The sequence below is a fragment of the Gymnoscopelus microlampas genome (assembly GCF_963454915.1).
Source record: "Gymnoscopelus microlampas genome assembly, chromosome: 21".
In the NCBI taxonomy this organism is placed as follows: Eukaryota; Metazoa; Chordata; class Actinopteri; order Myctophiformes; family Myctophidae; genus Gymnoscopelus; species Gymnoscopelus microlampas.
This window is the reverse complement of record NC_139958.1, coordinates 17655786-17681607: the sequence shown is the minus strand read 5'-3', so window position 1 is coordinate 17681607 and position 25822 is coordinate 17655786. Positions and strand designations below refer to the sequence as shown.

The following is a 25822-nucleotide window of genomic DNA, read 5'->3' as shown; positions in this document are numbered from 1 at the left end:
GGCCTCAGGTCTTAATGCATTAACAAGAGGTTGTGGACTAAACAACAACTACATTGGATCCATTGGAACACAGGTTCTCTCTTTTTTCACCCCTCGATTTTCCTGAAAAGTAACAGGTTTTCGGGACATACAGGGTTTCTACCCGACGGCCTTACGACAGTATCATAGATCTCTTTGGCCCAACGCGGGAGGCCGAGGAGGAGGAGGAACAGAGGGAGGGAGAGATTCAATCAATGGCTTTTGTGCGACTGTTGATAGCATCATTGATCTCATCAGAGAGCCCTGTTCATGCTCTCGCTCGCAGTTCTCACAGAATGCTGAACTGCGGGGGATCGAACCAGGGTGCACGGGGTTTTCAAAAGACAGGGGGCATGCAGCGGCCCCCGGGGGGGGGGTCCAAGTGTCTTGCTCAAGGACACTTCAACACCAATCCAGGTCGTTGTGAGGGGAATCGAGCGTGGAAGCCTTCCAATTCCTAAGCAACCATTCTACCTCCTGAGGAGCTCACGCGTTGCGTTAAGTTGCGACGCGTCATAAAGCTTGTATAGATCGGCTATTTCAGCTATTCTACGTAAAATGAAGTATATAGGGCTTAACCACTTAAATGGTAAATTTATATAGCCCTTTAATCCAAAGCGCTTACATAGATTGTGCATTACATTCACCCATTCACACACACACATGGCGGAGGAAACCATGCAAGGCACTAACCTGCTCATCGGGAGCAATTAGGGGTTCAGTGTCTATAGTGTCTTTTTCTGCGTTCTGTTATTGTTGGGAAAGCTGTTGCTGAAAACAGCCAATCGACAAGCCAATGTGAGCTTATCGACAATTTCACAATAAATTCAAATCACAGCGATGCGATAATTGAGTGTTTTTTTATCACGATAAACGATAATAACGTCCCATCCCTAGTAATAAGAAGTAAGCATTGTCGAGACATGAGGCAGGAGACAATCTACCATTTCCTTGAGGGCGTGAGGCAGCTTGAACTCCAAGTACTGTACACCCCCTGGACATGACGCTAGTATGTCTCAGGCACTTACCCCCAATCCAACCCTCGATGCTGAGTGCCAAGCAGGGAGGCATCGGGTGCCATTTTTATAGTCTTTGGTATGACCTGGCCAGGGATCGAACCCCGACGTCCCAATCTCAGGGCGGACACTCTAACCACTAGGCCAGCTGGTTGGTTAGTAACCACAAGGACAAGTTTCCAAATCTTTTTTGAGGGTTGGACATAATTTGAGTATACCACAACATTTCACTGCATGTACAGTCTTATGTGACTGTAGGGTGGCTAATTTAACCCATTAAGACCGGGACGCATCGGTGTCATTTTTTTTAAATATCTTTGGCTATTCAAAAATACAGATCTACAAGCTCATCTATGAGCTTGTAGATCTATATACAGTACAGTATCTATATACAGTACTATATACAGTATATAGGGGCTGAAGTGGTTAATGTATGTTTTGTGATAATAATCAAAATCTACAAAGTAACTAGTAACTAAACTTTTCATATAATTGTAGTGGAGTAAAAGTACAATATTTGCCTCTGAGGTGTAGTGGAGTAGAAGTAAACGTACTGACAATGGGAAATCCTCAAAAGTGTACTTAAGTACAGTACTTTAAGTAAATGTACTTAGTTACTTTACACCACTGATTGTCACTGTACATTTTGCACACTCGGGAAATTTGTCCTCTGCATTTACTCATCCTACCTCTGAAGACAGAGTATCTGAGTAGCAGATGGTACAGTACATGGAGGGTGCCAGCATCAAAGCGTTGTGCTGGTTTCCGTGCTGCCTGTCCCTCTTTAGGGGAAATCAGAATGGAACAGGTGGAGGATGTTTTCACAAGCAGACAGATTGTTGCACACTTTGCATACGAGTGTGTATCTGAGCACCGTGCGGCAGGTTCAGCCTGCCCTGGAGGCTAATTTGTATTTGTGTGCGAGTTAATAGCCTCATGCCCGTGGGCGTGTGCACGTGCGCGCGCGCGCGTGCGTGTGTGTGTGTGTGTGTGTGTGTGTATGCGCGCGTGTGTGTGTGGGTTTGTGTGTGTTTATTGATTTTCCTTGCTCCTGGATATATTTAGTGAATTAAACGTCCTGCTTTTGTCTCCCATTCTTTACTCTGTAATGAGATGTCCCTCCAGCTCTCTGTGAGGTTGGATCCACTGAGAACAGACGTGCAACTACACACACACACACACACACACACACACACACACACACACACACACACACACACACACACACACACACACACACACACACACACACACACACACACACACACACACACACACACACACACACACACACACACACACACACACACACACAATTGTAGCAACTACATTTTGTCTTTAAGCACTTGAGATGAATGACTTGGCCTGGTGGTTGGACTGATAGAGACACTACCTTAATGTGTGAGGTACCAGTGTTGAGTACTTTGTCCACACCTCAGATGAATATACAGTCAAATAGATAACAGGTGTATCATTGCTACTAGTAAGGTCTTGGGGTAGTGGTAGTGACATCAGTGTATTTTGCTGGTGACTTTACCTGTTTATCTACTGTAATATCTTATAGGCCTGCTTCATATCAACTGTCATCATCACTTCTCAGATATGCCGAAAGAACGTTTTATTTAAAGTCATTCAAAAGATGTGGTGAGCATTACTCATTGTGTGTCTACCAGTTATTTGAGTTGAGATCTAACAGACTTAAACCATTAAGACCGGGAACGCATCCGTGTCATTTTTTAATTTCTTTGGCTATTCAAAAATAGCAGATCTACAAGCTCATAGCGCGGCACCGAGTGCTGTGCTATGAGCTTGTATATCTGCTGTTTTTTAAGTTGTGAAAATGTGTGTAAATCTTTCGATTTTTTTTTTTTTTTTCAAGCGAACATTTTTTAACTCAAATCTTTGCTTCTGGGGGATTCTACAAATGTCTTTTTTTAAAACGTATGTTGCTATACAGTATATATCAGTGGTGCTCAAACGTTTTCATGTCAAAATTATATGTATTTGGCCGTGGACCCCCATCTGAAAATATTTTGTTCCAGGGACCCCCAGAAGCAAAGATTTGAGTTAAAAATGTATATTCTTAGATTTACACATATTTTCATGACTGTTTTTTTTCTAAAAAAAATAGCAGATCTACAAGCTCATAGCGCGGCACTCGGTGCCGCGCTATGAGCTTGCGTATCTGCTATTTTCTTATGGCCAAAGAAATCTAAAGTGACACACGTTCCCGGTCTTAATCGGTTAAAGCAGAACATCCACTCTGAACCCTGTCATGGCAGCCGTTTCTCTTCATAAGCGGCTGATTTAAGTCGGCTGCAGTGGACGTGGACCACATCAGGAATGGTCCTTGGTGGAACTGTCTGAATGGCGTCTGTGAGAAGAGGCACTGGGCCGGGCTTGACATGTCCTGCCTCTCTTCAACTGGTCCCAGAAATAAAACAGAGATGACTCTCTGCTTATGTTAGGCTCTGTTATTATAGGGAATCCTGTTTGGAATGGTCAGTCTGTTGTTTATTCCTTTCAGTGCTTGTTCTCATAAAGGCTAGCACACAGAGAAATAGATTATGCAACCTAATGGCAGGAAAAAAAGATACATGACAAGAATGATTCTCAAATGATTTGCGTCACAGTCACAGACTGTTCTGTATACACTTTGGTATGAAGTCACATTCGTATATATATTTTTAACAAGAGGAAAGTGTTGGTGTCTGCTGGCCCCATTAATTGAGAAAATATGCATCCAGTTTTCCACTGCACTGACGGAGAAAGTTTCACAGCATCTCATCAGGAATAACGGCATTATCCTAACCATCGCCTGGAATGAACCTTAATTACTTATTTATTAATACACAATTATACTACAATAATATAAGTCCGTCCGTCCGTCCGTCCGTCCGTCCGTCCTTCCGTCCAAAATACATAATATGACTTCTGAACAGATTAACAAAGCACCACCACAATACTTGAAGAACTGATTAACACCACTGATTAACAACCCCTGGGGGGTTGGCAGCAACGCACCGACTGTCTGCTGCTCCTGCAACATTTCCATTGCGAGACCCAAATACACACAGAAACACAGAATGAGAGAGAGACGGCGATTAGTGTGGGCTGGGCTTTACTGCTCGCCAGTAAGTTATTAATACATATATGCAATATATAACTCAAAAGGTCAGTAACAATGTTTTGTGGTCCTCAAAACCCCACCCACAATTGCTGCGATTGGTTGAGGCTATCAGCTGCACGGCACAAGTAGGGATGCAAATGATCGATTCAGTCACTAATTGATAGTTGATAACCTTATCGGTCGATTAATCGATTCATTGATAAGCAGTGTTTCTTAGGACCAAAAGGAAACATAATTGCCTTGATGTACATAACATTAACGAGCGTCAACGAGCATCAGCTGGACACAGACACACACACCTGCCCTCTGCAGTGCTCTATGGAGTCTGTCTAATTTCTCTCCAAAACCCCTTATGACGGAATAAGATTAAGGATTACTGTGATTATGGTAGGCTGACATTTGATATCACACACACCATACATGTAACTTTCACTAGCCCCCCCAAAAAACAAACAAAAAAACCCCGCAATTAATTGATTATAGATTAATTGTTCTCACTCGCTCGCCTTGCAGCTCGCTCAGTCACACCAAAATGCGTGCTCCTCAAAACGACTGGGTTTGGGAACCGCTTACGCATGCCACCTGCATGCGTGCGCTAGGCCTGTCAATTATTACATATGCGACGCGTTTTGAGCTTATAGACCAATTATTTGTTTACTAACATTGAGCCTGGACGCACAGGTGATTGTTTCACGCAATCAATTCCCAACCTGTTTCGGGGTGCACTGGTTTCAGCACACCCCAACCCCCTCTTGTGTGTGTTGGCTAGTGAGACGCGTCCTAACGAGACCTGATATAATGGGTTTCGTTGCGCGCATACTGGCTGCACGCAGCCAGTATGACGTCGTCTGTTAAGGGGTCTATAGATCGGCTATTTCCACTATTAATGTTTATTTTTAAGTATAAAGTAATTAAACATGTGTTATTTGTCATATCTGCCCTGTGCAACTTTCGTTTACGAAAGCTAAAAGCCAAACAGAAATATAATTCTTATTCATAATATTCCATACATTTTCAACGACAGAAACACAATGAAATCGTCGTGCACGATGAACGCGCACATTGATTTCACCCATATATATCTGCTATTTTTGAACAGCCAAAGAAATCTTAAGTGACAGAGATGCGTTCCCAGTTTGAATGGGTTGTGGGTCCCCGGTTTGAGGGGCTGAATACATGGTCAACCCTGCCTAAAGGCAAAACCCTACATTATTGGGCCAGACAAACAAAAGGAGTCGGCTGAAGAGAGAGAGAGAGATCCTTTTCAGCAACTGAACAAATACGGTGCAGCCTCTAACCCACACACTGACCCCTGGCCAAACGCACACTAATGTGGAAAACAGCACCAGGGTTGTCCTGAACACGCTGCCAGGGTAATTAATAGTCATCTCACACTGGTAGGTGACAGATGCAATTTCAATATTATCTGAAGGTGAGAGATAACCCCGGCAGGCACACATACACGCACACGCACGCGCACACGTACAAACACACACACACACACACACACACACACACACACACACACACACACACACACACACACACACACACACACACACACACCACACTCTTTAGATAGTGTTTTCTCTCTCTGCCTATTGCAACGCATGCGCAGCCGCACACACACACACACACACACACACACGTGCGTGCGCGCACACACACACACACACACACACACAGTGATGTGGTGGAAAAAGCACTGCATTTTTTTTACTTGAGTAAAAGTATCAATACTGCAATGAAGAAATACTCTGTTAAGAGTAAAAGTCCGGTAATCAAAATGTACTTGAGTAAAAGTACAAAAGTATCGGCATCAAAATGTACTTAAAGTACCAAAAGTTAAAGTAATCATTATGCAGAATGTCCCATTTCACAACTTATCATATTAAAATAGCAGATCTACAAGCACTAGATTGAGATCTTGTAGATCGGCTAAAGTTTAAATATGGCTGAAGTGGTTAATGCATGTTTTGTAACAATAATCAAAATCTACAAAGTAACTAGTAACTAAAGTGTTCAAATAGTTTTAGAGGAGTACAAAACAAATACAATATTTACCCCTGAGATGTAGTGGAGTAGAAGTAAGAGTATAGAAAATTGGAAATACTCCAGTATAAGTAAAAGTACAGTACCTCAAAATTGTACTTAAGTACAGCACTTGAGTAAATGTACTTAGTTACTTTCAACCACTACACACACACACACACACACACACACACACACACACACACACATACACACACACACACACACACACACACACACACACACACAGTGTGTTGTGTCATACAGCCAGCAGTGATAGGCAGCATGTGGTTTCTCGGCATTAATCTGTCTCCCACGCGGCGTCCTGTGTTCATGGACAGACCCACAGTGGGCTTTCTGGTAGGAAGTCAGATTGCCGTGATGAACCATAGGAACTTCCTGCTCTCCCATGTGGATATCAGGATGGGCAGGCTCCCGCTCACACACACACACACACACACACACACACACACAGCTCACACACACACACACACACACACACACACACACACACACACACACACACACACACACACACACACACACACACACACACACACACACACACACACACACTATTTCGTTTGCTGTCGAGCAGAAACCTTTTATCTCCATGTTTCAACTTTTGGTGTTTTTTTCCCCCGTAAATTAACGCCCTACTTGATCACACTACAGTCACACAAAAGGGTCAAAAGAAGCAGATCTACAAGCTCGAAACGCAGCGCGAAGCGACGCGTTTTGAGCTCGTAGATCTGCTACTTTTGCAATTTTTTTATTTGAATCCAGAGAAGTCACGGTTTTGGACATATGAGGTTTTCCACCCGACAGGGACGACTTGTAAGGACGTCAACATTTCAGGACAGCAATGACTACCCTTTTTATTTAAAAACACATTTTAACACTAACCCTAAAGCATGAATTCTACAAGCTCACAGTGCGAGATCTGCTATTTTCTGTATAGTATATAGTATAAATAAGGCATATTCTCCATTCAAACTCCAAAATCTAACCTTCGAATACCTAACTTTAACCCCAACCTCAATCTTTGCCTAATAGAGCACTGAAGTCTGACGTAATTTACGCATCCTACCTGGGTCACGTTTTTTTTTCTCTCCCATTCTGAATTCACATAGACGTGTTTAATATTGCGGCTTATTACACGGCTTGGTCGAATGCTTTATTCACTTCCTTGTTTTCCGAGGCGACCGTGTCCGCCCAGCGCAACACTTTCATTACCGTAAGCAAGGAAATACTTCATGTTGTTGTTACTTTTGGGTCAATTTATTTATTTATTTATTCAGTAGCCGTGTAATAAGTGGCATAGTTGACGGGTCGCAATCATTATTGAGAAATAAATCCCTTCGGGGTGATTAAGCCTAATCACCCTGTCGGGATTTATTTCTCAATAATGACCGGCGACCCGTCAATTATCCCTGCATATACGAACTGCGTTCCAAAGATAAACAAATGTGCACGCCGGTTTGACTCATATGGGTATGAAGCATCAACTGACGGTGAGAAAACGCTAATGCTACCGCTGCCGAATGAATTACATTGAGCCAGAAACAGACCGTATCAAAGCCACCTCCCTGACAATAGCGCTGAGACAATTTGTTTATTTTTGGACCACAATTCTTATATGTGATGATTCTAAGATGACCCAATGTTATTGTCCATAGAGAAAAAACGTCCGTGACCCCAGGGGATGAACGAGTGACGTCAGGTAAGCATAACTCCTAAAAAAAAAATGTAACCATAAAACAGCCATTTCTCTCCATTGTTCTAATGGTCCAAGGACCATTGTTCTAATTCTACTATACTTGTTGTTGGCATTTCCCCCTCACAAGTATAGTAATACAAGTAACACACACACACACACACACACACACACACACACACACACACACACACACACACACACACACACACACACACACACACACACACACACACACACACACACACACACACACACACACACACACACACACACACACCAGCGATGACTCATCATCATCGACCACAAGGCAAACATTGACGCAGCGTCTTTGACACACGATGCAGCAGCAGCGTCAGGAGGACAAAATACGTTGACGTCTTGGGACAGAGAGAGAGAGAGAGAGAGAGAGAGAACCTCCAGCCACCACTGGACCAGAAAGAGCAGATCTATAAGCTTACAACACGTCACAAAGTCTCAAATATTAACCCATTTAGACGTGAGGTCGATTCTAAAAACGCCTTCTAAATCATCTTCTAAAGTTTTCTGGAAAACTTCAAATATGTATTAAAAAATTACAAACAATGTACGTTGCTATATTACTGTACATAGCAACAGGAACCTCAAAAGGGGTTCCCGTCTTGAAAGGTATAGTTGCAAATAGGGGTTCCCGCCACAAAATGGGTTAAAAAAGCAGAAATAGCAGATCTACAAGCTTACAACGCATCACAAAGTGGCACGTTGTAAGCTTGTAGATCAGCTATTTCTGCTATTTTTACTATTTTTACATTATAATGCAAAACTTATAATTTTTACATTATAATGTAGAAAATGACTTTTTTAAAAATATTTTTACATATAATTTACACATTTTATTAAATAATGTCAATCATTTCTTTGTATATTTCAGTTATTTGTCATATCTGCCATGTGCAATTTTTGATTAGGAAGCCTAAAAGGCTTCATGTGTTCAATGCCAAACACACAATTATATCGTTAAATTTGCAATGGTGACTGACAGACAGCCCTACCGACCAGTGACCACACCCCGAGTCATCCATGACTCACCACCATGGGGTCAGCCTCTGTTCTCCAAGCCTCATCTTCACTCAACAGATACAGTCTCTGTCCCTCAGGGCTCTATGCCAGTGTCTTTTCAGTTTAGTTTTTGTCTGTTATTGTGGGGGAAAGAGTTCGCTGGAAAATACCGCTTCTTCGAGCTTTGCAGATCTGCTACTTTTGATGTGTTAGTGCGATGCCGTAGTGTGATCAAGTGGGCCCACAAATAGTTAGAATATGGAAATAAGAGGTTTCGGGCCTTATCCTTATGTCCAAAACTGTAACTTTTCAGGATTAAAATGCATAAAAATAGCAGATCGGCCTTTTGCTTGAAGCTGTAGTATGATCAAGTAGGAGAGTGGTTCTCAACCAGTGGTCCGGGGACCACCAGTGGTCCTTGTCTGAGGTGGTTCCAGGTGGTCCCCAGCTAAACGATGGAGAGCTGGTAACCAAATGGACCCTTATTAGATGTTTAACTCTCTCTCATTTGGTTTCATTTTACGCTCTCAAGAGTTAAATTAGTGTTAAACATCTGCATTACTTAATTAAATAATTGTTATTTTGATCTACGTTTGCCTGTTATCTCTCCTATGGTACCAACATCACTACATCATGGAATTGTGGACAAAATCTTATTCAACAACAACAAAATATTCTAGGTCTTGGGCCTGAGAGTCTAAATCTCATCAAATGGTGATGAATCCGTGGCTCAAATGCCGAATAAGTAATGGACCTTGATATGAAAAGGGTTGAAAAAAAAACACTGAAGTACGGTGTTAATTTACACCAACGATATACAATAATACAGTGAGTGAAGCAGGAGGATGCAGCAGTGGAGGCAGGCGGAGAGAGGGAGGGAGGGAGGGAGGGAGGGAGGAGAGAGGGAGTGGGGTATAGGCATCATAAAAGGGACTCACCAGCTCCACTGAGCCGTAGTGTTTCCTGCTGAAGTCTCCACGCCGACAGCCTAGGTCCTCAGAGGCAGAGCTGGAACACACACACACACACACACACACACACACACACACACATAATGTCATCAGACTCTTCCTGCTCCGTCACTCACTCACAGAAACACACACACGCACACACACACGCGCGCGTGCACACACACACACACACACACTCACACAACGTGCGTGCACGTGCACAAAACATATATCCGTTGCACGCATGTATGCACACACACATGGCCAGTATACTATGAATACAGGTGGACAATAGCAGCATAGATTGTTTGTGTCCTCTCACTTTGTCTCTCTGTCCATAGTCAAATACAATGTATCTATCTTTCTCTCTCTCTCTCTCTCTCTCTCTCTCTCTCTCTCTCTCTCTCTCACACTGTCTCTGTCTCTCTCTCACACACACACACTCTGTCTCTCTCTCTCTGTCTCTCTCACACACACACACACTCTGTCTGTCTCTCTCTCACTCTGTCTCTCGCTTACTCTCACTCTCTCTCGCTCTCCCTCCCTCCCTCCCTCCCTCCCTCCCTCCCCCCCTCCCTCCCTCCCTCCCTCCCTCCCTCCCTCCGTCCGTCCGTCCGTCCGTCCGTCCGTCCGTCCGTCCGTCCGTCCGTCCGTCCGTCCGTCCGTCTGTCTGTCTGTCTGTCTGTCCGTCTGTCCGTCTCTCTCTTTCTGTCTCCCTCTCTCCCTCTGTCTGTCTGTCTGTCTGTCTGTCTGTCTCTCTCTCTTTCTGTCTCCCTCTTTCTCTCTCTCTCCTTACAGCTTTATTTCCCTTCCTTTCTCTGTTTCTGTCTCTCAATCCATCTGTCCGTCTGTCCGTGTGGCTGCTGGGAGCATTGATGACCAAACCAGTAGTGATTGAGACCAGGCCTTGATTGAATTAAGTCTCAGTGATAGATAGAGCCTGTCTGGAAGAGAGACTGCTGGCTCACTTTCTCTCTCTCTCTCACTTTCTCTCTCTCTCTCACATATGCGCACGCACACGCTCACTCACATACAGTACAAAATACACACACATAACTCGTGCAGCTGACATGGGTGCACTGCACATCAAACTACATATCATGTAAATAAGCAATCAAGCACACCTAAATAACGAAAACAAACATTCACATGATGAACATCTCGATTCGTCTCACATTTAAAAGCATCGTTTCAGGGCTTCATTTGGTTATAATGCTGTACAGTACATGCACCAGACCTGAAGCTAGTTATAGAAAATAATATTAAGAACATGGAATAATGATGTTCAACGGAAACATTATGAACTATGTCTCTGTTGCTCAAGTGGTAAATGAAACTAATCGATTTGGTCAATTATTTAAAAAAGGGACCTTTCTGTGTGGAGTTTGCATGTTCTCCCCGTGTCCCCTAGGGTAGGTACCCTCACAAAAAACATGCAGTAATCCTGGTCTCTATACCGCCTCCCCCTGGTCAGCCAGGGCGCCTGATGGAGGGGAAAGGAACTGGTTGGAATAGCGTGTTCCTTCCACGCACTACGTCCTACCGGGGAAACTCCCCCCTGTCAGGGGATAAGAAGCGGCTTGCTAGCTCCTCATGCATTGAAGGAAGCATGTGCTCAGTTCGGGGGTCTCCCCAGGCTGGCAGAGGGAGAGTAGCGCCCAGGATTACAGCTTAGGCAATTGGCACTGGGTGAAAAAAATGGGTTACAAATTTGTTGATATATTTACAATACAAAATAAATGATTGAAATAATGTGCTTTAAGATTACTCGATTCGAAAAAGTAATCGATAGAAAAATCGCTAAGAAAATAATCAATCTGTGTGTGTGTATGTGTGTGTGTGTGTGTGTGTGTGTGTGTGTGTGTGTGTGTGTGTGTGTGTGTGTGTGTGTGTGTGTGTGTGTGTGTGTGTGTGTGTGTGTGTGTGTGTGTGTGTGTGTATGTACATGCACTACTGTTTGTCCAGCTCTCTGGGTGAGTAGCCTGTTATTACTGCTCCATTACCATCCAGCGCAATGAGAGCTCTGACTGCAGTGTTGACACCTTGGTGTGTGTGTGTGTATGTGGTGTGTGTATGTGGTCACTGGTGTGTGTATGTGGTGTGTGTATGTGGTCACTGGTGTGTGTATGTGGTGTGTGTATGTGGTCACTGGTGTGTGTATGTGGTGTGTGTATGGTGTGTATGTGACTGGATTCGTTTGCGCAACACGGTCTTCAGGGCTAAATAGGGCTTAATAAGTCTTAACCCATTAAGACCTGAGGCCGATTCTACAAATGCCTTCTAAATCAGTATTTCTCAAACTTTTACGAGCCAAGGACCCCCAGATTTATATGTATTTGGCCGCGGATACCCCCCTCCCCCACATCTGAAAATGTTTCGTGCCAGGGACCCCCAGAAGAGAAGATTTGTGTTATAAACAAAAAAACATAATTATTCAAAACACCTGTTCAAAAATAGCAGATGTACAAGCTTGCAGCGCGGCACGAAGTGACGCGCTGTGAGCTTGTACATCTGCTATTTTTGAGAACCGGGCTACTGTTCCACAGCTCTAAATCCTATGTTGTGTATGTGTATGTAGGCAAGTGCACATGTGAGCGTGTTTGAGAAATAGACAGTGTGAGGGCAATTTTCTTTGTATGGCATTTTTTTTATGGTTAAAATATATATATATTTTTAGTTAGGCTTACAGTTAAGAAAAGATCCAGGTTGAGGTTGGGGGTTAGAGGTTAGGTTTAGGGGTCGTGGGTTGGAGTTATAGGCATATTTATTATGTAAATACTAATCAATATGACCTACCTAATAATCAATATATAAAATACAACCTACCAGCTATGATCCCCTCTCCAATTCAGTGATGCTCTGCAAACTGGTGAACATCTTTTCTTTATATAAAGAATACACGCATCTATTTATTTATTTCTCAAAGATTAACAACGGGGAAAGGGATCCAAAACAAACTACAATTAACTATCCTCCTGCCCGTGTCATAACAGCATAACTGTAGGCTATACTCTGTAATTATTTGCAGCGAGGGAGGACTCGTCCACTTGTAGCACTCGATGCACCGTCTGCACAGACAGGCCTGTAATGTATCAAACACAGCCGTTTAACCCAAGACCTGAGGCTGATTAAAAATAATTCCTCTAAATCCTAACAGTTTTGAGAAAGAAACTCATGTTGGTACAGTGGTGTGTTCAAAACCTTTTCATGTCAAGGACCCTCAAAATGTATTTGGCCACGGACCCCCATCTCAAAATATTTTGTTCCAGGGACCCCGAGAAGCAAAGATTTGAGTTCAAATGTTCACTTAAAAAATAGATATATTCAAAGATTTGCACAAATGTTCACGATTTTTCAAAAACAAATGCCGATCTACTAGCCAAAGAAATCTAAAAATGACAGAGATGCGTTCCCGGTCTTAACTCAATTCCTGCCAATCACGCATAAATGCGATCTATTAAATAGCGCACTTGGCCGCCAATCACGCATAAACGCGTTCTATTGAAAACATTTTTTTTTTTTTTTTTTTTTTTTTTTTCTTTCAATTTGACCCAAAGACCAAGGAGATATGATTTTTCGAAGGAAAAGACTCCCATCCACTTCCTTGGTAACTTAAAACTTAAAAATGATGTATCTCGGCTCCTGAGTACTTTTTAAATTTCAATGAAACATTTCTGGCAGACAACAGCAAAAAATCTGAAATAACTCTGGCAGGTGAAGTGTTGTTAATGGGTTAACACTGAGGATTTGAATGTGTACACAGTAAGTTGTTTTAAGGTCTGGATGCATGTTATAGTCACCTGCCTCACAGCTACTGGGATGGATGTGCGCGTTGCTAATTAGTTCAGAGTAATTAGCCAATGCCGCATGGATGCGCGTGGATTCTGCTGACGCGGGGCGAACGCCAAGTTTTTTTTTGACTGTGTCGCATGTTTTCTTTAATGACTTTTTATCCCTTCAGTAGTTCAAGGTCAGGAAAGGTCAGCGGTACCTGGCAATTTACCTCATAATTTGCTGAGCTCTAAATTGGTGTCTATACTGCCTCTAAGCTACTTTCATACTGTATCTACATTTTTAGACAAATTAAAAACACACAATTGAAATTACAGAGAGGTGAACACTTCGGTCAAACAATGGTTTCCAGTGGGCCTTGACCAGTTTACTGCACACATCATTGTGCTCCTTTGTGTGCGTGCACGAGGATTCAGGTTCTTGTCTCGCACGAGAGGAAGGGTAGTGTTTCCTGAAGAGGTGGGTTTTCAGCCTGCGGCGAAAGATGGGCAGTGACTCTGCTGTCCTGACATCAGTGGGAAGTTCATTCCACCACTGTGGGGCCATGTAGATCGACCGTGTAGATCGACCAGAAGGACCCTTGAGTGAGGAGGCAATCAGTCGCCCGGAGGTGGCAGACCGAAGTGGTCGGGCAGGGGTGTAAGCATCGACCATAGCCCGGAGGTAAGAAGGAGCTGTTCCTTTCGCTGCCCTATAGGCTAGCACCAGGGTTTTAAACTGAATGCGAGCCGCTACGGGGAGCCAGTGTAGAGAACGGAGAAGGATAGTTGTGTGGGAGAACTTGGGGCGGTTGAACACCAGACGAGCCGCAGCTTTCTGAACAAGCTCCAGAGGTCTGATGGCAGATGGAGAGAGCAAGGAGAGAGTTGCAGAGAATAGTTGACATATCTAACTAGTTTTCCTTGTTTCTTTCTCTCCCTATTCTTGCCCCTTTTCTTGAGACTACAAATGTTGGGGGCTTTTACAATAAAATCATTTCACCAACTCTATACCTGTAAACCTGTGACGTGACAATAAAGTTGAATCTGAATCTGAATAATGTTATTCAGTATGTGCATTGGCCAAACGCAAGTAATAACTTCCGCATAAGCTATACTGTAGTTATTTGCAATTTTCAGTTAATGGTTGCCAGTCGTGCTGTTCCATATTGGACAGCATCAGGAAATGGGTTCGCTGATGTTTGCAACGAGCGTACTAGAAAATGAGACGATATCACACAGTACACAGGCCTCATTATATTAAATAGATGGCTTTTTAAAAAAGCCATCTATTTAACCCATTAAGACCGGGGAATGCATCTGTGTCATTTTAGATTTTAACCACTTTAACCATAAACTTTGGCTATTCAAAAATAGCAGATATACAAGCTCATAGTTCAAGCTCTATGAGCTTGTAGATCTGCTATTTTTGAAAGAATCTTGAACATTCGCGCAAATCTTTGAATATATATATATTTTTTAAGCAATTTTTTTTACTCAAATCTTTGCTTCTGGGGGGTCCCTGGAACAAAATATTTTGGGTCTCCTTGACATGAAAGTTTGAGAAACACTGATATTATAGCAACATCAACTGTTAGGATTTAGAAGACATTTGCAGAATCCCCAGAGGCAAAGATTTGAGTTCAAATGTTTGCTTTACAAAAATATCTATATATATATATTCAAAGATTTGCACATATTTTCACGATATTTCAAAAATAGCAGATCTACAAGCTTGTATATCTGCTATTTTTGAATAGCCAAAGAAATCTAAAAATGGACTGAGATTCTTTCCCGGTGTAAATGGGTTAATATATATACTAGTTGTGCTCTCATAATTCTCCCATGGGAAATGAAAAACAAGCTAATTCAATGTTTCCAGCTATGAATACGGGAGTCAAGACAAGATGCTCAGAGTCGAAGCTGAATCAATTGACACGAGAGCTGAAGCACTTTGAACGTAGTGACACCCACGCTTTCTACTTCTAAGAGCTGTGAAAGTTCCTTTCAGAGTAACACTAGCACGCAGGGCTGCTATGATTTTACTCGACGATTTAACTGTGTTTTTGGCATCGACCACTGGAACATATTCATAAAAATGACATACATTTATGACAATTATCTCAAATAATTGCTATTAGGCGTTTATGTCATAGCTGTGACAGGCCTATACCAGTATGACACATCAACAGTGTGCTAACCATTGCAAAGAAAGTCCAAAGACATGCTGATTAACAGGGTACATTAACAACTTTAACCCTACACGCTTCATGGACTGAGGTCCCAGGGGTCTATAGCCTACTTGGGTCCCCTCCTTTTTGTCTCTCGATACCAAATGGTTTTGCCAAAAGTATGCCGTTTTAAACTCACAACATGTCGTCTTGCCTATTATCACAGAATGTTTGCCTATTATGACATGACGCCCAGAATAGGGATGCTGGGTTTATGTGGGAAATGTGTAGGGTGTCAAATTATGAAAGAATTACATAATTACAAAATTACAAGACCACAAAGACAACTAGATTTTTTTTTGCTCAGAATAGTCTAACTCAGTTCATGTCAAGGACCCCCAAAATGCTAAGTATTTGGCCGCGGACCCCCATCTCAAAATATTTTGTTCCAGGGACAGCCAGAAGAAAAGATTTGATCTACAAATGTTCGCTTTAAAAATATATATATTCAAAGGTTTGCACACATTCTCTAAAATAGTAGATCTACAAGCTCATAGCGGGGCACTCGGTGCCACGCTATGAGCTTGTATTATCTGCTATTTTTGAATAGCCAAAGTATAAAAAGTTAAAGGTGGTTAAAATGATTGTGATGCTATCAACACATTTAGCTGGGGAACCTCTTCAACTCCCCCCCCCCCCCCCCCCCCCCCATGGACCCTTGAGGGTCCCCGGGACCCCACTTTGACCACACTTTCAAACTGTGTGTGGACTGGATCTGGGTGTGATGATAACGCACCTGTTTTGCATCGAGCTAATTGATGCACACAGGATGAATCAGCCATTTCCCATTCCCCTCACACATGTTCATAGACCATATTCACACGGCGGCCATGTTTCTATGAAGTCAATGAAAGTAGCCACCCCGGGTGGCGACACTTTCAATGTTAAATTCCAATATGGCCGCCGTGTGAATATGGTCTATTCGGGGCGAGAGAGAGCCTTTGTCAAGAAGAGAGGTTTGTGGTATCTGCAATTTTTTTGCTCTGTATTCCCATGTGGCTATACGGGCTCGGCGCGGCTAGGCATGGCAACCAGTGTGAAACCCCATATTTGCATACTGGGCCCTGATTGGTCCCTCACTACTTCGGAGGGAGTGGAATCCAATCACAACTGAGCAGTGCCAGAGACCAATTCTGCCGAGGGCAATTTTTTATTTGGTAGATTGATTCGTCTGGTTTCCAGGCTACTAGCCCCACAAGTAGCCTATCTACAAGCTCTGGCAGCAGATCCGCTATTGTTCGGTGCACGACACCGGTGTGCAGCCAAGTACAAATCGGGCATTAAGCTGACATGATTGTGCAAGCACAGGTGCACGCCAGCCGTGTTGCCATGTCCGCTTGTTATAAGCGACTTTGGGCTTGTTTTTCTGTGAAGTCGTTTGTAAATATTAGTAGTTGTGGGTTGCGTTTTTTTCTTTTGGGCATGTTTCTAAAGTGTAGTTGCTAATTTGGGATTGCTTCCCTTTTTTTTATTATTATTTAAACCAGTGATTTTCAAATATTTTCATGTCATGGACCCCCAAAATGAATATGTATTTGTCCCTAACCGCCATCGGAAAATGTTTTGTGCCAGGGAGCCCCCGTACCAGATTTATGCTGTTAGAATTTTTCAAAACATCTTCCAAATATTTTTTGGGAAAATAGCAGATCTACAAGCTTGTCGATCGGCTATTTTCAAACAGCCTATGTATACAGTAATATAGGTTGAAAAAGTGCTATAGTCGCTCCTTTTGGGCTTGTTTTCAATAGACCTGGTTGCTTATTTCTCTCACAAGATCTGGCAACAACACTGCACGCCAGCGCAAGCTACCCCCATGAATGTACTGTACTGTCAAATGAGTGATGCTGTTGACACGTGGGAACATGTAGAGAAATGCTACGGCCCAGAACTGAGCCTCACCTGAAGATGATGGATCACCAGTATTATTGCAGAGCACTGGAGGATATATTGGAGGATATATATATTGTAAGGATAGGATGAATGCAAGGTTGCTATAGCAGTGGTGGAAAGTAACTAAGTACATTTACTTAAGTACTGTACTTAAGTACAATTTTGAGGTATTTGTACTTAACTTGAGTATTTCCAATTTCCAATACTTTTACTTCTACTCCACTACATCTCAGAGGCCAATATTACAATATTCTACAAAATTACACTACAATAATTTGAAAACTTTAGTTACTAGTTACTTTGCAGATTTTGCGTATTATTACAAAACATACAAATGGCAATAGCACATCTACAAGCTCAAAATGCATCGCATTGCGATCTACAGCTTGTACATCTGCTATTTTGAAAAAGAATAATTATAGAGGGCAATAGTGGTATTCTTAAGTAGGTTGTGTATAAAGTGCAGCATTACTTTCAAGCAGTACAGGATATACGTTGTCAAATATCCAGTCCTTTATTGTGAATGAAAATAACATCAAGCTCACAGCAACCCCACACTTCCATTTTGACTTAGTTGCGCGAACAAGTCCCATACTGTTAATTGAATTAGCCGAAGCCTACAGTATCTAGCTTGCTGCTTAGCAGAAGTGGAAATTCAAAAATACATTTTAAAAGATATTTAAAAATTTCACGAAAGGAAATGACAGATCAGATGACAGCTTCCTGTTCACATCTCGTGTGAGGCACAGTTACTAGAGCCTGTACCGTTCACATGGCTTGCTCGACAGAGTAATTAACTCTTTAAGACCGGGAACGCATCTGTGTCTTTCTTTGGATTTCTTTGACTATTGAAAAATAGCAGATATACAAGCTCATCGCGCGGCTATTAACTTGTAGATCTGCTATTTTTGAAAAATAGTGAATATTTGTGCAAATCTTTGAATATATATTTTTTTAAAGCTAACATTTTTAACTCTGTTACAACTTCTGGGGGTCTCTGGAACATAATATTTTGAGATGGGGGTCCACCGCCAAATATATTTTCAAAAAAACTGTTAGGATTTAGAAGACATTATTTTGTAGAATCCCCAGAAGCAAAGATTTGAGTTACAAATGTTCGCTTTAAAAATATATATATATTCAAAGATTTACACACATTTTAACGATTTCTTTCAAAAATAGCAGATCTACAAGCTCATAGCGCGGCACTTGGTGATGCGCTAATGAGCTTGTATATATATATTGCTATTTTTGAATAGCCCAAAGACATCTTAAAATGACACAGATGCGTTCCGGGTCTTAATGGGTTAAAATAGCATGGAGTATGGAGTCCAGTGCTTCAGTACCGTAATAAAAAGATTCAACGGAACGCTCTTCTCCTAAAAGGAGGTGATTTGTTACTTTAAGAGGGGCTGTCTCCATGCAACGTAGTGGGCTAAAAACAGATTCGGACTGGTAATGAACATTGCCCCTATAGCCTCTCTATATGTGAGGTATTGAGTTGCCCTAAAAGGCCATTTGAAATTGGTATTAGGAAGATGAACAAGATCATAGTATGGTACTGAATACAAATGATGGCCAGACAAACAGATGTCTTCATAACCTCGAGTGAAGACGCACAATAACACTCAATCAAGAGTATGAGACTTTTAAATGCATAGATTCCAAAACAAATCTAAAGCGTGTGTGCAAGGCAAAAATAAATAGGTCCTATATGACAATAAATATAATAGGTATTGGCATTTTATCCCACAATATGGAGCCAGGCATAAATTACATTATCTATACATGAATATGCATAGCACGCTCTACACTAGAATACGCTTATTATGAATGATAACACACACACGCAAGCACGCGCACACACACACACACACACACACACATACACACACACACAGGGGGGCTTGAACCCTTGCAGAGATCGAGTCAGGGGGGTCAGTGTCTTGGGAACCCACTCACACGGGATGGTAAATAATTGCCATTATTTCTACATCTACTACTGTCTTCTCTCTGATGGCTTTCCACCATCACTGGCACTTAATTATTGATGCTAATTCACGTTATTGGATCATTAAAGAGAATATAACCGATTCTGCGCACACACACACACACACACCACATCACATCACATCCACATGCCTGAGAGGAGGAGCACTACTGGACTGCACACTGCAGTGTTGGGTCTGGTGCTGCAGAGGGTGTTTGCATTCATCTCAGAGGAATCCCTGCTCATCTATAGAGCAGCACGTGGTTCTCAAACTTTTTCATGTCAAGGACCCCCAAATTGACACTTATTAGACCGCGGACGGACCTCCATTTGAAAAGATAAGCCAGGGACCCCCATAAGAGAAGATTTTTACGGCTCTATAGTGATTCTCAATCATTGTAATTTAAGGACCCCCCCAGTTTGACATGCATTAGGGCTACGGACCCCCATTTAATGGCATTTCTATCTCTGGGACCCCAATTAATTTTGTAAAATCAATGTTAATTTAACTCTGAGAGTGTACAAATGGAACCAAATGGACCCTAACGGGTCCATTTGGTTCCATTTGTACACTCTCAGAGTTACAGACCATGGGGTCCATTTGGTTCCTATAAATCATTTAGCTGGGGGGACCCTGGTATCCCCTCAAGTACCCCTGGGGGTCCCCGGACCCCACTTTGAGAACCAATGCTATAGAGAGCTACACCTCAGTCAACTCAGTCTACTGATACATACATATCATACATACATACATACATACAAGCAGAGAGGGCGCAGCAGCCACTGCATACTTCCAAACCTACAGTATCATTTGCATTTAAAAGCCATGCTGGTGTTGTTGCACGCAGTAAATAGCAGATTTACAAGCTCACCACGCATCACATGACGCGTGGTGTGCTTGTATATCTGCTATTTACAGCTATTTAATGATAGATCTGCTATTTACAGATATATCTGCCATTTACTGATATATCTGCTATTTAGATCTGCTATTTACAGCTATTTACTGATATATCTGCTATTTACTGATAGATCTGATATTTACAGAGCACGACACCAGCACGCAACTAAGTATAAATGAGGCTTTAGTTTAGACCAGTGCTTCTCAAAGTGGGGTCCAGCAGGGAGGGACCCTCAGGGTTCCTTAGGGGTTCCACATCTGGACCCTTACAGGTCTCAGAGGTCTGTAACTCTGAGGGCGTACAAATGGAACCAAATGGACCCCCGTGTGCACCTTCAGAGTTATGGGGGGGGTCTCTGAAATGAAAACGTTTGAGAACCACTGCTTTAGACTAGGTATCGACCACGTCGCATGTTATGTTATGGTATGGAATATACTGTATAGGGCTACAGTAGTGATGTCATGCTCCCATCCCATCATCGGTGTGTTTTGACGCATGGAGGACAGACCGGAGTTCAGCTCTATCCTCCTGGTGGACTAAAAGGCACTCCATGAATAATTCACGTTTTTCCGTGTTCAATTCGTATGGGCAGCAACCAATATGTCGTCCGAAAAAAAAATAAAAAAATAACCCAACTCAATCAATAATAACACACGAATATATTTCACTAGCGGTAAAAACTAATACCTTCAGATTTCACAACAATATTGTCAAATAACCCGAAGCAGCGAAGCTGGCGTTGCATTGTAAAGCATGCAGTCAGTCAGGACAGTGTATTTATTTACAGTAAAGTCCACTCTCTAGGATGACGACTTGTGGATTCATATCAGCAACAAAGTGTTGCCTCGTATATACGACGAGGCTACTTTGTTGCTGATATGAATCCACAAATAGTAAACGCAATAAACACAATGTAACCATTTGAAGAACAGGAACATAATATTATTATTCCACTGGCAACTTTACGCGCAACATGCAGGCTGACGCGAAAAAAAGAAACGTAATACAATTGCAAACTAAAGATGCACGTTGCAACGTGCATCTTTAGTTTGCGATTGTGTTACGTTTCTTTCGTTGTAGATTATTCAACGCTACGTAAAGCAACATAAAGCTGTGTTTACCGCTGCAAACACAGCTGCTCTGCACAAACACAACGATGTTAAACTCAACACACATGTGACGCGCTGACATGAGAGAGTATATTATGTTATGTAAATATGAATGAGTATTTATTTACCGTTGGTTGAAAGTTAGCAGTTTGTTATTCGCTGGATCCACACTGTTCATGTCCTCCACATACAGTCAGGTATAGTATAAGGTCTATGTTACCTCTCTGGTCTCTTTATGAACAACACACTAGTAGAATAAAGCATCAGTGCATGATGTGATGCTCAGCTCTAGTCTGTCTGTCTGTCTGTCTGTCTGTCTGTCTGATGGATCTGCTGCAGCTACAGCATGAAGGCTGCTTTTCCTATTGATAACACTATGGTGTTGACTCTCTCTCTCTCTCTCTCTCTCTCTCTCTCTCTCTCTCTCTCTCTCTCTCTCTCTGTCTGTCTGTCTCTGATGTCTCTCTGTATGGCTCTCTCTCTTTCTTTCTCTCTCTCTGTGTGTGTGTGTGTGTGTGTGTGTGTGTGTGTGTGTGTGTGTGTGTGTGTGTGTGTGTGTGTGTGTGTGTGTGTGTGTGTGTGTGTGTGTGTGTGTGTGTGCGCGTGTCTTTCTCTTTATGTCTGTCTCTCTCTCTCTGTGTGTGCATGTGTCAGGTAGCTACGTATTTTGCGTGTGCATGGTGTGTAGTACCATGCACGGAGCCTCTGCCCTACCCCCTTCCCTCTCTCTCTCTCTCTCTCTCTCTCTCTCTCTCTCTCTCTCTCTCTCTCTCTCTCTCTCTCTCCTCAGTTATATTTTCCTGCTCATGTCTTTGCATAGCCAGCCAGGACCATGTCTGTCAAGCTATTAGAGAACATGGTTCTCTTGTCTGAGCTAAGCATGACGACATATAACACAACTCTCTTATTCTTTGGGTGTGTGTGTGTGTGTGTGTGTGTGTGTGTGTGTGTGTGTGTGTGTGTGTGCGTGCGTGCGTGCGTGCGTGCGTGTGTAAACAGGAACTTGAGTGTCATAACTGTAAGCATCATCTTGCACTGGACTAGAACTTGAGAGTGAGGGATGGCCTGACCACACCCACGGATTGTCAAACAGAAAAGCACTCACACACAGCTGTGGGTACTATACAGTGGTGGAAGAAGTACTCAGATACTCAGATACTTAAAGATACTTAAGTAAAAGTAGCAATACCACAATGTAGAAATACTCTGTTACAAGTAAAAAAGAAAAAGGCCTGTGTTCAAAATGTTACTTGAGTAAAAGTACAAAAGTATTGGCATGAAAATATACTTTTAAAGTACCAAAAGTAAAAGTACAAAAATGTTTGAAAATAGCAGATCTACAAGCTTACAACTCGTTGTGAGCTTGTAGATCGGCTATTTTCAAATAGCCTAAGTATAAAACAGGGCTAAAGTGGTTAATGTTTCATAATATAATAATTTATATCTGCAAAGTAACTGCAGATATGGTACTATCTGAGTGCATGGCACACACGCACTCACACATTCGATATATTTTTTTTAAATCTTCAGAAATAGCAGATATACAGCGAGCTTGTAGATCTGCTGTTTGTGAATCGCCAACACATAAATGGATAAAGTGGTTGAAATGATTGTGACGCTGTGTTAACTGTATTTGTCTGGCCAATAATCCCACACAATAGCCATGCTGTGGAGATGTAATCACCCATAACATCATCTTTTGCATGCTCCCTCCCTGTTTCCATTATATCTCTCTATCTCTTCCATATCTGCCTCTTTTGTTTTTTTTACAGCGTAGCTGCTAGGAGGTGAGCAATCTAAAGCGCCATTCACACTAGAACTAGAACTATATAGATATAGTCTTAAAAAGTCAAGTGGATGGCTTGTGATGTTCACACCAACTACTGTATAAACAAAATACAATGGTGAACAATATAGTTAACATAGTTTCTCAAAGTGAGGTCCGGAGACCCCCAGTGGTCCTTGGGGGGGCAAAATGAGGAAGAAAAAATAGCTAAAATCAAAGATCTACAAGCTCACAACATGTCGCGTCACGACTCGCTGTGAGCTTGTAGATCGGCTATTGTCGTGCGACACCAGCTATAAGTATCAGATAGGGCTTAAAGTGGCTAAATACACTCGTTATAACCCTATATTATCCAACATTTATAATGACACCTTTTGCTCTACACGTCCAAACTCTCAGAATAGTAGAAATGGAGGAGGCCACAGAACAATAGGCATGAATAACAGACCTGTCATGGGAGACTAAAAACAAACAAAAGTTTTCTTTTTAAATATATAATTACTGAGAGGAAGAGACATCCAGAAAACAGGAAACTATGTTTTGACATCAATGGAAAAAAGCAGAAACACATCTGACAGCGATTTAAACAATTCTCAGTCATAACAAGGATAGTAAAGATTCTACGTCAGACAGGAGGACTTTTTCATAAACACACACACGGGCACAAACAAAACACATGCATACAAACACCCCCAGACACACACACACACACACACACACACACACACACGCACATGCACGCGCACACGCACACGCACAAGCACGCGCACACGCACACGCACACGCACACCACACCACCCAAAACAACACGAAAAACACACGGGATAGCCGGTGAAATGTGACCCAAGGTAAATCTGATACCTACACAATAGCGACCCATAGCCTCTAGCCTCTGGCTGAGTTAGCGTGCACACACACACACACACACACACACACACACACACACACACACACAGACACACACACAGAGAGACACACACAGACACGACATGACAAAGAGTGCTGGAATGTTCAGCTCAGGCTACACAGCACTCAGTTGCTCATTCATTTTTAATGAATAGAACCCCCCCCCCCCCCCCCTCCAATATACTTGAACATAGTAAAATACATATGGTGCTACCAACCGTGGAAAGAAATGCACATTTGTTTGATATTTAATTTGTGCTGTGAGCTTGTGCAGTGGGAAATACTATCAGACCCGGTATAGGGCCCTGGGGGACCCCGGGCCAACTAACTACATGGGATATGGGTGGTTAAAAAAGAAGTCTCAAACTTGTAATGTAAGGGTAATCTGTGATGACCCGGTGCCCAGGAGGCTAGAAAACATCTTCAAAAAGGACCCAGAAATGGAACGATGACACCTTGGTTGTTGTGACGAGATCGAGTTTCAAACAAAGCTAACTTGAGATGGTGTGAGAGAGCCAACCCCTAATGAGAGGTCTATGGGTGGGCACGCACGCACGCACGCACGCACGCACGCACGCATGCACACACACACTTGCACGCACGCACGCACGCACATAATCAGACTTTCAACATGGCGCTTTTGCTATTTGTCATATGACAAAATATATACGGCTTCCTTTGTCGTCTTTCAAAGAGATGTTAAACAGTTGGAGGGGGAGGAGGGGGGGCTAGGTTATGACTTTTACAGGGGCCAATTCAAAACTGCCCCCCCCCCAAACCAAAGTCATTTAATGTCTCCATGAATTGAGGAGGTGAGGACTCCATTTGAAACAAGCCGTTGCGGCTTTTCTCTGGGTTTTTTCAATCTTATTTAGTTGACCTTGTATTGTGAACTGTACTTCCATGTGCTTTTTTTCTCTGCAAACTTCTAAATAAAGTATTCAATCAATCAATCAATCAATCAATCAAAGTGTTCCTTTGGGTAATAGAACTGCTGTTTTCTCTCCAGGTCGTCTTCCAAAACCAGCCCACCAGCGGCGTAATCCTCCAGTCATCTCGATCCTCCATACATCTGGCTGGCAGTACTTTCCGCCCCCGCATCTTTCTTTGGCACATCCACCTGAGTAGGTGTGGGATGTGATCGATGCCTGTGTGTGTGTGTGTGTGTGTGTGTGTGTGTGTGTGTGTTGGTTCCCACAGCACTAAGTTTGCTGGATGGGAGCTGCCAAGGTCTTAAAAAGGCCAGTGACCGGCCACAGCCTCGTTCCGCTCTCCTTTGGCTGAACGTTACCGACAATGCTTGTTGTTGGTAACGTGCTAGTTGTGGTTGATGTTTAC

General features: G+C 42.5%; 1 protein-coding gene across 4 annotated transcripts in view; it reads right to left on the bottom strand.

Moving 5' to 3' along the window:
- Positions 1-25822, bottom strand: part of garnl3 (GTPase activating Rap/RanGAP domain like 3) — a 108380-nt gene that overhangs the window by 55393 nt on the left and 27165 nt on the right. For 3 of the 4 annotated variants that reach the window (XR_014600049.1, XM_084047912.1, XM_084047914.1), the window contains exon 2: positions 9889-9958. Coding sequence is in view for 3 of the 4 variants with exons in the window: in XM_084047912.1 (XP_083904038.1) it covers positions 9889-9958 (70 nt within the window). In the remaining variant the exon portion in view is untranslated. Of the gene's footprint in view, positions 1-9888; positions 9959-21920; positions 22078-25822 lie in introns of those variants that run through there. The other variant, XM_084047913.1, reaches the window with a different exon arrangement.